The 14,519-nt window shown below is 49.2% G+C and overlaps 1 protein-coding gene across 2 annotated transcripts in view; it reads left to right on the top strand.

Annotated features, from left to right (window-relative positions):
- Window positions 1-14,519, top strand: part of CAMK1D (calcium/calmodulin dependent protein kinase ID) — a 385,522-nt gene that overhangs the window by 166,202 nt on the left and 204,801 nt on the right. For both annotated transcript variants that reach the window (XM_029615125.1, XM_029615123.1), the window contains exon 2: window positions 9,440-9,571. In XM_029615125.1, the coding sequence (XP_029470985.1) occupies window positions 9,440-9,571 (132 nt within the window). The remainder of the gene's footprint in view (window positions 1-9,439; window positions 9,572-14,519) is intronic.

Genomic DNA, 14,519 nt, shown 5'->3' with positions numbered 1-14,519 from the left:
AGCACTGTTGTCATTGTCCCCCCCCCCCCCCCCACCTTCCCCGTCATCTGGCTTGTCAACCCCCCTCTATCCACCCCCATCACCCAGAGCTGCTCTCCGCCCTTCCTCCTTCATAACCTCTCCTATAGATCCGGACCATGGCAAACAAGCTGCCACTGTATCCTACTCTCTTCTTCCTCCTTGGCTAAAAGTCTCAGTGTCCTTGTTAATCCCTCTTTATCTCTCATGTCACATGTATCTGCTCTCTGCTCATCCCTCAGCTTCCAGCTACTTAATATCAGGCAAATGGGCCCTTATCGCTCCTTTTGACTCTTATCATCTTCTCATGCGCACATTCCTTCTGCTGCTCCTCAGTTATCGCAGGGCACAGCTGGCTCTTCTCCAACATTTCTTCACCCCCCCTTTGTTTGCATTTCTCATGCTCCTGCTCCTCCCTGGATCCCTAGCAAGCGCCGCAGGTATCGATGGGCTATAACCCCCCCCTCTTATCCATCGTCCCTCATCCCACGCTACCTCCCTTCTCACTCGCTCTGCACCGTCCTCACCCCAGGAGGGCTCCTTCCCACTCCTCCCCCACCACGCCCAGGGTCCTTCCCATTCTCTCCACCAGTGGCTGAACCGCGGGGGAGACGGGGATGTCAGGGCAGTGTGGGGGAAAATAAAGCGCGCAGAGGTGAGACTGCGGCCTCCGCACGTGACTTTCCAGTCCTCCCAAAACGCCCCTCTGGGAACGTGCATTGTGCACCACCACACGTATTGTTAACCATGGGGAGGGAGGGCAGTTTTCTGATAGGGGTCTGCGTCTCTGTTCACCCACCTGCGTGGCTTTGGGAGTTGTTCTCAGAGAGTGCAGCGCTAGGCTATGTTTTGTCTAGTGCTCTCCATGCCCAGGCTCTGCTGATCTTTACAGCCGGCCAAACCGAAGACAGAGTACAAGCACTAAGTTATGACAGGGGGGCAATAACCGAAGCCACACCCACATAAATCGCAGGCTGATTGCCCTCCCCCTCATTACCCTCTGGGGTCATAGCGTTTGTACTTTTTCCGACGGGCGGAGGTCGGGGAAGGAAATTACGGGCAGAGATGACCTAATGAAGCGCCGTGGATGCTTTCTGCTTCCATAAATAATTAATAAACACTTCTGCTCATTATCAGCAGGATGTGTGCCTGCTCCTGCAGCAGTGCCGCCCTTGAGTGGCCTTGCAAAGCAAGAGCAGTGAGGTCTGTGGTCTCCTCTAGGTGCTCCAGGGCAGCTTTCTGCCTTTCAGCACTGCCTGTTTCATGGTATTTTGGTTCGAGTGCTGCCCTGCAGAAGGCTCCTGAAATTACTGTAAATGAATGCCTGACTAGGGAGCAAACAGGGGAAACCTTCCTTAAGGCCTGATGTAATGAGCTGTGCTCAGCAGAGTGCACGTTTGAACCCGCAGTTATGTGCACTATTTCTGTGTGCAGCCTTTACTGCCAATGCAACACGGAGTTTTGTGCACAATTGTGCATACAGCAGTGTGCGTACAGGTCAAGCCCTTGCCTGGAAACCCCCTTTCTAATGATGGATTAGCTATTACCTCCCCGTGCAGAGAGCTGCGCTGGCCTCATGTGTTCATAGCACAGGAAATGTAACTCCTCGTCTGGGATGCAGTAACGTTTCCAGAGCTTAACATTAGTCTACGGGCAGAAGCTGGGATTTTAGCAGGAACTTATGCACAGAAAACATGCCCTGAAGGCATCCTTTTAGTGTGCGGGAATCATATTGTATGTGCAGAAAGCATGCTTGGTGAGCCCAAATGTTTTCTGCGCATAAAAGACTCTTATTTGCACAAAAGTGCTTGTTTTCTGCACACATAAATCATGAACCCGAGAGACTCCTTTTCCCACCAGAGTTAAAGTATGCGTTCGGCCTATGCAAAACTCCGACCACACGTTTTTAACTCGTCTGCGTGCTTTTTGACTCCCAATGTATTAGCGAACCATTGGCTTACTGCTCTGGGAGGTTTTTTGGGTTTTTTTTTTTACCATGCGGGTTAAAAATCTGATTGCCCAATTTTACCACACTCCTCCTTTCACCAGGCCTGGGTGAATTTTAAATCTTTCTCTGCGTTAATAAGAGGGCGCCAGACAAAAGGAGCTGAAAACATTTGATTGGCTGATGCCCATAAAGAGAAATGCACTCGTGGTCTGCATCTTGGCAAAACACAGAAAAATGTTTGGAGCAAAAGATGCATTCCTTTCCTGTTGCTTTCGGTGTGGTGCAGGCTTCTGCGTGTGGCACTACTGGGGATCGTGCCCTTTTCTTGGACTGGGGATAATGCTGATTTGATTGCACTTTAAAAAAAAAAAATTATAGATACAAATGATGAGATGAGATGAGATTGAAGGACCTAAATATGTATTCCCTAGAGGAGAGGAGAGCCACGGTGTGGGGATCTGATACAGACAGGCCTTTAAATACCTGCACAAGGATCAAACCTTTTCCAATGGAAAGGAAGCTGTACAGCTAGGGTCATAATATGAAGCCTCAGCAAAGCATACTCGGGAACGACGCCAGGAAATACACTTTCACAGGGAAGGTGGGGGGATGCTTGGAAACGCCCTCCCGGAGGAGGAGGTGCAGATGGAAACAGAATTCAGAAGGGCATGGGACAAGGACGGAGGTTCTTTAGTGGCTGCAGCATGCAAATGAAAAAAAACTGGGGGAAACCTGCAAGGGGCGGCAGGTCCAACCCTGAGAACTGTGCCGGGCAGACCGGAGGGAGCTTTCTGGTCTCTACTTTCTGCTCAAACCTTGATCGAATGTGACCAGTACCTGGGCCAGATGTGCTGGCCCCATTTTGTCCATGTGCCTCTGGCCCTGTGTTTGGGGAAAGGCGCCCTTTTGTTTCTCAGTCTGATATCTGGTCGGGCTCCCCGCTGCCTCCCTGCTTTCCGAGCTGGCGGACCCAGTCCTGGCTCTAACCTGGCTGCGTGCACACTGGCGCAAAAGCGTCGGGACCAGCCGGGCGACGGGCTGGGTGGGGGCGCCGAGAGTCCCCTGTGGAGCTTCAAGCTGGGTACAATGAACTGGAGAAGGCGGTGAGGTCCGGCCTGCAGTTCTTGCCTGTGGTTTTTAGTTGTGAAAACTTAACTGAGCTCCTTATGATAATCAAGTACTGAAGCCAAAATATTAGAGGTGATTAAAGGGGGCAATCGTCAGAGCAAAGCTTTGTAAAATGTGGAAGAAAGAGATGTTCCCTGTTTGCCTGCCTCGACAAAGAGACTCCATTAATCTTTAACGCGGCGTGTTTGCTGAGCGTTTGATGGAAGCCCGACTCCCAGCATCAGAGAACAGGCAGATGAAAGGCAGGAGATTGTTCAGGCAGCCTGAAGTTATTGACCTTGATGGCGGGCGGTTTGGTATCCAGCGGGCGGCCCTGCAGAGGCTTCTGTGCCTCCGTCAGCAGCAGGAGATCCTGGCAGTGACGATCAGGGCCGTTTCAAGAGGCCCCTTCTGGACCAGATAAATCGCCCCCTGCGCCTCTGGAATGCTCTCACCCTGCGCTGGGTCTGATTGCAACCTCTGTCGGCAGAGGGAGCCCGTTCCTCGGAGATCTCCTGTCCAAACAGGGGGGGCACCCGTGCCAGACTTAACCCAGCGACTCCATCCGAGCCAGGGTCGCCTGCCCCTGGTCCTTAAGCGTTTCTCTAGCAGCACTGGTGCCGCGTTAGTCCAGCTGAAAACTGGACTTTTCCCGGGTGGAGGTGATTCCTTTTCACTGGGCCAGCTTGAGATGAATCCGAGGGTAAAGATGCGTGGGAACTCTGCAGGCCGTTCTCGGCCCATCTCCAGGTGCCAGTGTCGAAGAGATAACAGGTGCAGTGGGAAGAGCAGAATTAGCATCTGCCATGTTTATGAGAGGGGAGGGTTCTTGTATTATCTTTTTATCTCACTTTCAGCGTGCTTTCTTCTCCGCTCCCTCTCTGCCCTGCCATCCCGGCGGCCGGAAGGTTCAGTTCATTCCTCTCTGGGCCTGTGCTTTGTACCGGTGCAGAGAGGGCTGCAGATGGGAGCTCTGCAGTCCATGTAAGGGCAGTTATTCCTGTCCACACTGCTAAGGATGTATCCCAGCTGCCAGCCACAGTGCCACCATCTGCAAAATCCCCCTTATCCAGGGAGCATCTGCTAACTTGGATGGAAAAGCAACCGAGACCCCCAGTTCCTTGCCTCCAGCACCCACATTTCCCAGGCCAGGCCTCAAAGTGCTGTAGTAACCTTAAAGCAGCCACCAGGATCAGCGCAATCCTTAAGTGAACTACTGGACTCTGAGGCTGCCGGGCTGCTCTGCCAGACGGAGCTAGCTATCGGGCCAATACAGTAAAGTGTGCTCCAGTGGAGCGCACTGTTAGCCCGCGTTTGGCTGCGCGTTTTCAACTTGCTATTTTTACCCCTTATACAGTAAGGGGTAATAGCGCGTCGAAAACACGCGGCCAACCCCCCTGAAACTAATAGCGCCCGCAACATGCAAATGCATGTTGCGGGCGCTATTAGTTATTCCCGCGCGATTCAGTAAGTAAAATGTGCAGCCAAGCCGCACATTTTACTTTCAGAAATTAACGCCTGCCCAAAGGTAGGCGTTAATTTCTGCCGGCGCCGGGGAAGTGCACAGAAAAGCAGAAAAAACTGCTTTTCTCTACATCCTCTGACTTAATATCATGGTGATATTAAGTCAGAGGTCCCAAAAGTAAAAAAAAAATTAAAAATAAAAACTGCCCGCAGCCCACGGGTTGGAAGGCAGACGCTCAATTTTGCCGGCGTCCGTTTTCCGAACCCATGGCTGTCGATGGGTTCGAGAACCGACTCCAGTAAAATTAAGCATCGGATGTCAAACCCGCTGACAGCCGCCGCTTCTGTCAAAAAGGAGGCGCTAGGGACGCGCTATTCAGCTTGGAGAAGAGACGGCTGAGGGGGAATATGATAGAGGTCTTTAAGATCATGAGAGGTCTAGAATGGGTAGATGGGAATCGGTTATTTACTCTTTCGGATAGTAGAAAGACTAGGGGGCACTCCATGAAGTTAGCATGGGGAACATTTAAAACTAATTGGAGAAAGTTCTTTTTCACTTCACGCACAATTAAACTCTGGAATTTGTTGCCAGAGAATGTGGTTAGTGCAGTTAGTATAGCTGTGTTTAAAAAAGGATTGGATAAGTTCTTGGAGGAGAAGTCCATTACCTGCTATTAAGTTCACTTAGAGAATAGCCACTGCCATTAGCAATGGTAACATGGAGTAGACTTAGTTTTTGGGTACTTGCCAGGTTCTTATGGCCTGGATTGGCCTCTGTTGGAAACAGGATGCTGGGCTTGATGGACCCTTGGTCTGACCCAGTATGGCATTTTCTTATGTTCTTATGGACTTTCCTTCAGGAACTTGTCCGATCCTCTTGAATCCCAGTATGTTAGTGGCCTTGACCCCCATCCTCTGGCAACAGATTCCATAGCTCAATTGCGCATGGAGTGAAAAAATGACTTCTTATGATTTATTTTACATCTGCCGGTTGTTAGTTTCCCGGGGTGTCCCCTGGTCCTGGTGGTGTTTGAAAGGGTACATAACCGTTCTCTATTTACCCATTCCAGCCCACACATGATTCCGTAATTTTCAATCATCTTGGTCCTCTCTTTTCCAAGCTAAAGAGCCTTAATCTGTTTATCCTTTCTCCCTAGGGGAGTTCTTCCATCCCCTTCGTCATTTCTGTCACTCTTTTATGTCCATTTTTCTTGAGATGGGGAGACCAGAACTGCACACAGTGCTCCAGGTGAGGTCACACCATGCATCTAGACACGGGCACTATGGGATTCTCTGTTTGTCCTCTGTTCCTTCCCAAATAATTCCTGACATTGTATTTGCCTTTCTTTCAAGGTATTATCCACAAGGACTCGGAGGTCCTTTTCCTGGGTGGGGGCTCCTGACATGGAGCCCTGCATTGTGCACCTGTAATTGGGATTGTCGTTCCCTCCCTGCGTTACTCCGCAGTTGTCCACATTAAATCGCATCTGCCATTTAGAAGCCCGGTCTCCTAATCTCACAAACTCCTTCTGTGGTTCCTCGCAATCCACTGCTGATTTAATGACTCAAATCAATTCTGTGCGTCTGCAAATCTGCTCAACTCACTCGTCACTCCTTTCTCCAGATCATTTATGAATATGCTAAATAGCACAGGTCCCATCTAGTGCACTGCACCAACAACCTTTCTACCTTTGGAAAACTGCCCATTGAGTCCTACCCTCTGTGTCCTGTTTTTATCCAGTTACCAATCCACAATGGGACTGGGACACTGCCTCGGATCCCACGACTCTGTGATTCCCTGAGCAGTCTCTCGTGAGCGACTTTGTCACACGTCTTCTGAAAATCCAAATACAATATGTTCCCTGGCTCCCCTTTGCTGGCGTGTCCTCTACTAAACAGCTAAGGCAGGACTTCCCTTTGAGAAACTCAGGTCAGCTCCTCCCATTAAAGCAGGTCTATTGATGTGGGCAGCAATTTTGGTTTTAAGAAGAGCTTTGACCATTTTACAAGACATCAACTCACCAGTCTGTAGCTTCCTCGGATTGCCCTGCGAGCCACGCGCTGCTGAGCGACTGTCGGCTTTCCCCCATGTTCCAGTTTAAAATCTGCTCTGTCTCCTTTTTAAAGGTTAGCGCCAGCAGCGGTGTGGTTTGATATCGCAAATAGGATACAGAGAAGTTACACGAAGGCCTAGGTTTTGAATTTTAAAAATGTGGGCTTTTGTCGAAATGGGGACGTACCTGGAGGTAGAACTGGAAGACTGGGAGAGAATGGGAGAGGTGGAACAAGAGTGGGCCAAGTTAAAAGGAGCAATAACAAAGGCAACAAATCTGTGTGTTAGGAAAGTAAACAAAAGCAAGAGAAATAAAGAAGAGAGTACATGAGGGTAACTGGAGGTAACTTGCTGGAGTTGCAGTTGCGACCCATAATAAATACGCCTTGATACTGTTAATGCAGCACCATCATTGCTCTCTGCTTCAATGGCAGGGGGAAAAGGAGAAATGGATTCATTCAGCAACCAGCAAGGGCCCCGAATTTTATGGTTTGGGGAACAAATAAACACGGGGGTAACTTGCTGGGGCGGCTTTTACTACCCTTAATCACTAAGCCTGATACTTTTGATGCGGCTCCATCGTTGCTCTCTGCTTCCACGGCGGGGGTTGGGGAGGGTTGGATTCGGACAGCGTTCGAGGGCCCTGAGTCTTGTGGTCCGGGAGACTGGTGGGCATGGGGGTGGCCTGCGCAGTGCAGCGGATGCTGGCGTGGGCTTGCTGGGCAGACTGGGTGGATCATTTGGTCCTTTCCTGCCCTCATTTCTATGTTTCTGTGGTTCCACCCAGATTAAATTGGAGCCCAACCTGTCAAAACAGGCTCCCTCCTTCCCCATAATGTTCCCCGATTCTTCATAAACCTGAAACCCTCTTCCCTGCACCGTCGTCCCATCCACGCATTGAGACTCCGGAGCTCGGCCTGCTTTGCCGCTGGCGTCCTGCGCATGGAATGGGAAGCATTTCTGAGAATGCAGCCCTGCAGGTTCTGGATTTCAGTTTCCTATCAAAGAGCCTTAAACGTATCCTCCAGAACCTCCCTCCTGCACCTTCCAGTGTCACTGGTACCCACACATACAATGACAGCACCTTCTAAAATCTTATCTAGGTAGCGCGTGAGGTCCACCACCTTCGCACCAGGCAGGCAGGTTACCAAGCGGTCCTCACGTCCACCAGCCTCCCTGCTATTTCTAATAATTGAATCACCCACCACAACAGCCGTCCTAACCCTTCCTTCCTGTGCCACGGACCCCCTGGAGACCCATTCTTGGTGCGAGAGGAGAAAGCATCACCTGAAGGGCAGGTGACCTTGCCCCTGCAAAGCAATAATTGCACCCCACAGCTGTGCGCCTTTATAACTTATCTTCCTGTTATTGCAGCATAAAGCTTGTAGAATAAAAAAAACCTCCTAAATAATGCAGGGATTTTATTCCCATACAAGCTTTCATAAATATGGTAATATTGGATATCTGTGGCAGAGCGAAAAGAAAATGTTGGGCTGTATTCAGAAAGTACTTGTTGTGGAAGTCTCTGTTTAGTGGACCCTTGGGCCGACCTGCTGGAGACTGGGAAGGATGGTCAATGTCTTTAATGAAAAGCAGGCCGGGAGGCAGATGTTCAGGCAGGACGTAGATGCTCTTCACCCTGGAAGCTGGTACTCCCCCGGGAGGAGCCCGTAGGAGCCCAACCGCTGGGACTTAGGCGAGTAGTGGATCAGGACAGGTAACTGGAACCAGACTAGAACAGTAGAGACACTGTAACTGGGTTCGGGTTCTGGAACCAGGCAGGAACTGTAGCAAGAGTCGGGTACTGCAGGCAGGAACTGTAGCAGGACTCGGGTACTGGAACCAGGCAGGAACTGTAGCAGGACTCGGGTACTGGGACCAGGCGGGAACTGTAGCAGGACTCGGGTACTGGGACCAGGCGGGAACTGTAGCAGGACTCGGGTACTGGAACCAGGCAGGAACTGTAGCAGGACTCGGGTACTGGGACCAGGCAGGAACTGTAGCAGGACTCGGGTACTGGGACCAGGCGGGAACTGTAGCAGGCAGGCAAGAACGGAGCGATGAAACAGGGCGAGTCGCTCCGGGGCACAACGCAACAGGGAACCAGGAGGCTAACCCATGCAAGGCAAAGGCTGGATGGCCGCAGCCGGCTTATCAAGGCCGCGGCGTCTGACGTCAGGATTTGGGCAGAGTCAGCTCTGGCGGGAAACGGCCTAGAAAAGCGCCCAAGTGGCACACGCCTAGGAGCAGGGCGTCCATGGGAGAGCTTGCGGCGGCGCAGGCCCAGCGGGGATGCCGCCACACAGGCCGCAAACTAGCCCTCTGGAAGCGGGAGCCTGTGGAAGCGGGAGCAGGACCGGGAGCCTGTGGGAAAAGGTCTTTGTTGGGAAAAGGCTCCCGGAGAATGAACGTGCGTGCGTGGACCTTCAGACGGCCTGAAACGCTGCTGGAGGAATTTGATGTCTGTTGGTTGGTGTGAATGATCCCCGTGCTCTTTCCTTCTTTTTCTGTTTTCTTTCTTTCTTTTCTTTTGCTCGGTTTCAGATTCTCTCAGTGATCACACCGTGCAAAAAGTTATGCTCAGGATATTTTCATGCTAAAAAAAAATAAAAATGTCTGCAGTTTACTACTTTGTTTCATTGCAAAGAAACGCCAAGAAAGGAGAACCCGGACGCCTAGCCAAGTAACGCAGGTGTTCTCCCCTCCGGTTTTTTTTTTTGTAGCTGTAGTTGCGCTGTTTTGTTTTTTTTCAAACCCTTTGGGTCTTACCCGGGGTGCCAGTTGGGCAGCGCCCGTCCCGCCCCCTCGCAGGGCTGCATTCTGACGCCGCTGTGTTCTGCTTTCCGCAGGGGCGCCTTTTCAGAGGTGGTTCTGGCAGAGCAGAAGTCCAGCGGGAAACTCTTTGCGGTGAAGTGCGTCCCGAAGAAGGCGCTGAAGGGGAAGGAGAGCAGCATTGAAAACGAAATCGCCGTTCTGAGGAGGTGAGTGCTCGCTGCCGGGATGGCGGGGGAAAACCCCGTCTCCTGTTATCAGGGCGCGTCCGCATTGCCAAGGGGGGAAAGTGTATTTAATGAACTCGGAAGCCAGTGCTAGTCTTTGCTAAACAAACCTCGAGATGTTTATCCGGCTAAAAAGTTAAGCCGGCGAGCTTGGAGGCGGGGCGGGAGCACGCCGAGGCAGAGCCGGATAAACACGGAAGAGTCGCCGGATACTTTATCTGGATAACTTGGCCAGCCGTCACTAAACTTTACGCTTCCTGTTGAACTGACCCTTTGCGCACCTTGGCGGCAGGGAGCCTTTTAAGAAAGTGCTCCACGGTGGTAATCCTGAAATTTAGCTGGAAATTGCCCTGTGGAGCAGGGCCGCTGGGGTTCGGTTGCTGTTCGCCGTCGTCTCGTTTTCCTCTGGCACCGCAGGAAGCGGGCCGGCTGTAACCGTGACCGGCAAACAGGCAACCTACCCCGCAGCTGCACAATAACAATAAGGATTTCAGATCAGGTTTCCACCTTTCTTTATGCGATTGCTCAGTAATAACAATTTCTAAAAGGTTTGCTAAGATGCTCTTTGTTGTTGAGGTGGGGCATGGATACTGCCAGTATAAATGACTCTGGACCTTCTGCAGGTCACTTACACTCTGAAATAAAGTTATAAAATCAGCATTTCTTAAAGCACATAAGGCTGAGCTCTATATTTTCATATCCTTGGGCCTCATGGTATGAACCAGAGAACCCCTGTATGTCAAACCCAAAGTGGTAGTGGCCCAAGGAGGTTTCTGAGCATGCGCTAGAGCAGGGGTGGGGAAACTATGGCCTGCGGGCCAAATCAGGACCGACGTTCACTTTAATCCGGCCCGCCAAACATTTTAAAATTATTATTAGTTGCGGCCCATGATGTTTGCCAAGTCCCGATATCATCAGCAAAGGCTCATGCAGGCCCTTTGAATGACGTCCTGAATTGCGCGACGCCGGGTCCTGGCCATTGCTGATGACGTCGGCAACCAGAGGAGGGGGAGGAGGGAACCACGCGGCCAAACACTTTTCTCTCCATGAGGTTGGGTGCTTTAAGACTTACAGAAAGCCAGTCGTATCTTTATTCAGGATTCCTCATGGCGCAGGCGCTCACCTGCCTACCTACCTTCAATGGCAGGGGGGATGAAGAAAAGTGGATTTATATTCAGGCAACAATCAACAAGGATCTATATTCAGGCAACAATCAACAAGTCTGGATAAACAGATAAGCATGGGTGTAGCTTGCTTATTGCAGTGGTTAATACCCCTAACTAATTAAGCAATTTCACTTGGATGCAGTTCCAACACTGCTCTCTACATTAATGGCGGGGATGGAAGGGAAATAGAATAAAAAAGGTTACTAAGAGCCAAGAGTAACAGATAAGTTTGTGAGAGCAAAAAAAAAAAATGCGAAAGCTTGCTGGGCAGACTGGATGGGCCGTTTGGTTGTCTTCTGCCATCATTTCTATGTTTCTGTGTTTCTATATGTTTACCTTTTCCCCATGTAAGGGTTAGAATTGGCTCTTACATTTGCTAGAAGAGGCAATGGCAATACTTATAGGGGGAAAGGACAGGAGAGACCTGGTGCGTTGGCGGGGTTTCCACCACCCCCCGCCCCCCCCCCCCCTCGCCAGTGAGAGAGGCCCCGTTGTGGTGAGTAATAGGGCATTGAGGGAAGGAAAGAAAAGTGGTGAGGATGGTGGTGTGGCACTTTATGTCCGGGAGGGTATAGAGTCTAACAGGATAAAGATCATACAAGAGACTAAATGCTCAGTAGAATCTATATGGGTAGAAATCCCATGTGTGTTGGGTAAGAGTATAGTGATAGGAGTATACTACCGTCCGCCTGGACAAAATGGTCAGACAGATGATGAAATGCTAAGAGAAATCAGGGAAGCAAACCAATTTGGCAGTGCAGTACTAATAGGAGATTTCAATTACCCCAATATTGACTGGGTAAATGTAACATCAGGACTTGCTAGAGACATAAAGTTCCTGGATGTAATAAATGATTGCTTCATAGAGCAATTGGTTCAGGAACCAACAAAAGAGGGAGCTATTTTAGATTTAATTCTTAGTGGAACGCAGGATTTGGTGAGAGAGGTAACTGTGGTGGGGCCACTTGGCAACAGTGATCATAACATGATCAAATTTAAACTAATAACTGGAAGGGGGACAATAAGTAAATCTGCAGCTCTAACACTAAATTTTAAAAAGGGAAACTTTGATAAAATGAGGAAAATAGTTGGAAAAAAACTGAAAGGTGCAGCTGCAAAGGTTAAAAGTGTTCAACAGGCTTGGACATTGTTTAAAAATACAATCCTAGAAGCGCAGTCCAAATGTATTCCACACATTAAGAAAGGTGGAAAGAAGGCAAAACAATTACCGTCATGATTAAAAGGTGAGGTGAAAGAGGCTATTTTAGCCAAAAAAACATCCTTCAAAAATTGGAAGAAGGATCCATCTGAAGAAAATAGGATAAAATATAAGCATTGTCAAGTTAAGTGTAAAACATTGATAAGACAGGCGAAGAGAGAATTTGAAATGAAGTTGGCCATAGAGGCAAACATTCATAATAAAAACTTTTTAAAATATATCCGAAGAAAAAACCTGTGAGGGAGTCTGTTGGACCATTAGATGACCGAGGGGTTAAAGGGGCTCTTAGGGAAGATAAGGCCATTTCAGAAAGACTAAATGAATTCTTTGCTTCCGTGTTTACTAATGAGGATGTTGGGGAGATACCAGTTCCGGAGATGGTTTTCAGGGGTGATGAGTCAGAGGAACTGAACCAAATCACTGTGAACCTGGAAGATGTAGTAGGCCAGATTGACAAACTAAAGAGTAGCAAATTACCTGGACCGGATGAAATGCATCCTAGGGTACTGAAGGAACTAAAAAAATGAAATTTCTGATCTATTAGTTAAAATTTGTAACCTATCATTAAAATCATCCATTGTACCTGTAGACTGGAGGGTGGCCAATGTAACCCCAATATTTAAAAAAGGCTCCAGGGGCGATCCGGGTAACTATAGACCAGTGAGCCTGACTTCAGTGCCGGGAAAAATAGTGGAAACTATTCTCAAGATCAAAATCGTAGAGTATATAGAAAGACATGGTTTAATGGGACACAGTCAACATGGATTTACCCAAGGGAAGTCTTGCTTAACAAATCTGCTTCATTTTTTTGAAGGGGTTAATAAACGTGGATAAAGGTGAACCGGTAGATGTAGTGTATTTGGATTTTCAGAAAGCGTTTGACAAAGTCCCTCATGAGAGGCTTCTAAGAAAACTAAAAGTCATGGGATTGAAGGCACTGTCCTTTCGTGGATTACAAACTGGTTAAAAGACAGGAAATAGAGAGTAGGATTAAATGGTCAATTTTCAATATTTATAAATGATCTGGAAAGGAATACGACGAGTGAGGTTATCAAATCTGTAGATGATACAAAATTATTCAGAGTAGTTAAATCACAAGTGGATTGTGATAAATTGCAGGAGGACCTTGTGAGACTGGAAGATTGGGCATCCATAGGGCAAATGAAATATAATGTGGATAAGTGCCAAGGTGCCTGGTACTTGTAGCCTGGGTTGGCCACTGTTGGAAACAGGATGCTGGGCATGATGGACCCTTGGTCTGACCCAGCATGGCAAGTTCTTATGTTCTTATGGTGAGTGAGTGAAAAGGAAGGGGCATGAATGAGTGGAAAGAGGAGGTGAGTGACTGAGAGGAAGGTGGTGAGTGTCAGGGAAGGGGAATGAGTGATTGGGTGGGAGAGAGGGGCTAGTGACTGAGTGAGAAGAGGGTGAGATTGAGAAATACAAGAGTAGGAGTGGGGGTGAGTGACTGGGAGGGAGTGATTGCATAGGAGGGTGAGTGACAGAGAGGAATGAATGGGAGTGAGTGAATGGGAGGGAGTGACTGAGGGGTGAGTGGGAATGAGAGGTCAGTGACAGAGGGAAGGGTAATGAAGCAAGGGGGGAAGGTGTGAATAGAACTAAGTGGGAGGGTGAGTGTCAGAGGGAAGGGAAGAGGGCGAGAAGTACAGTGACTAAGAGAGAAGGAGGGTGAATGACTGAAGGGGAGTGAGAGGGAAAGGAAAGGGAGGGAGGAAGTAGAGGAGGGGAGTGAGAAGAGAGGGTAGAAGGGTGTGTGAGTGTGCGTGACTGAACGTGTCCCCTCCTCTCCTTCCCCCTACAATCTCAGGGTGACTGGAAATGGAGGGGGGGGGGGTTATTTTATGCTTATTAGTTTTAATTAGCGGCTGTTTGATATCTCTGCTGTTTTTAAATGTTTGTTTGATTTTGGGGAAATGTATAAAGGGCTTTTTATCTTTATTCTTAATTATTAGGTGGAGATCTATGTGTCCTCTGTTCTGAAATATCTTTGTGTCAGTCTGCTTTCCTCACTGTTAGGACTGATTTATATTTCTGGGTTTTATGAGGAAGGGGGATATTTCTGTTTTTGCATTATTGCTCTGCATATGACTCGGGCTTTTAGGGGTTTGCACTCCACTTTTGTGCCTGCACCTGACTATTTATACTTTATGGGCTGCAGGTGAGGTCTGCTAGCTGGGAAGACGCCTCTTACCTGTAGGGTTGGAGGTTTCTCTGATTTTGGTAGATTGAAGGGGCTCCTTGGGTGCTACAAATGATGGTGCTTAGGCCCTACCGGATACTGAAAAGCCTGCAGCTAGTGTTGGGGCTTAGATTGCTGTGTCGAGGCCCCACTCCGCCCTTCAGCCCTCGTTGCGCTGGATAACTTGTAATGTGCTCCCCACTCCTGCGCTAGAGAGAGAGGCGCTGGGTGTCGGTGCATCAGTAGCTGCAGAGAGGAGAGGTGAGAGCCAGAGAGACGGGTGGGAGGAGGAAACGCCAGCCTCCTGGAGAGGAGGAGCAGGAATCTCCCCCCCCCCCCCCCCAT

Source organism: Rhinatrema bivittatum, chromosome 9 (genome assembly GCF_901001135.1).
Source record: "Rhinatrema bivittatum chromosome 9, aRhiBiv1.1, whole genome shotgun sequence".
Classification (NCBI taxonomy): domain Eukaryota; kingdom Metazoa; phylum Chordata; class Amphibia; order Gymnophiona; family Rhinatrematidae; genus Rhinatrema; species Rhinatrema bivittatum.
This window is presented reverse-complemented; position numbering and strand designations above follow the sequence as displayed.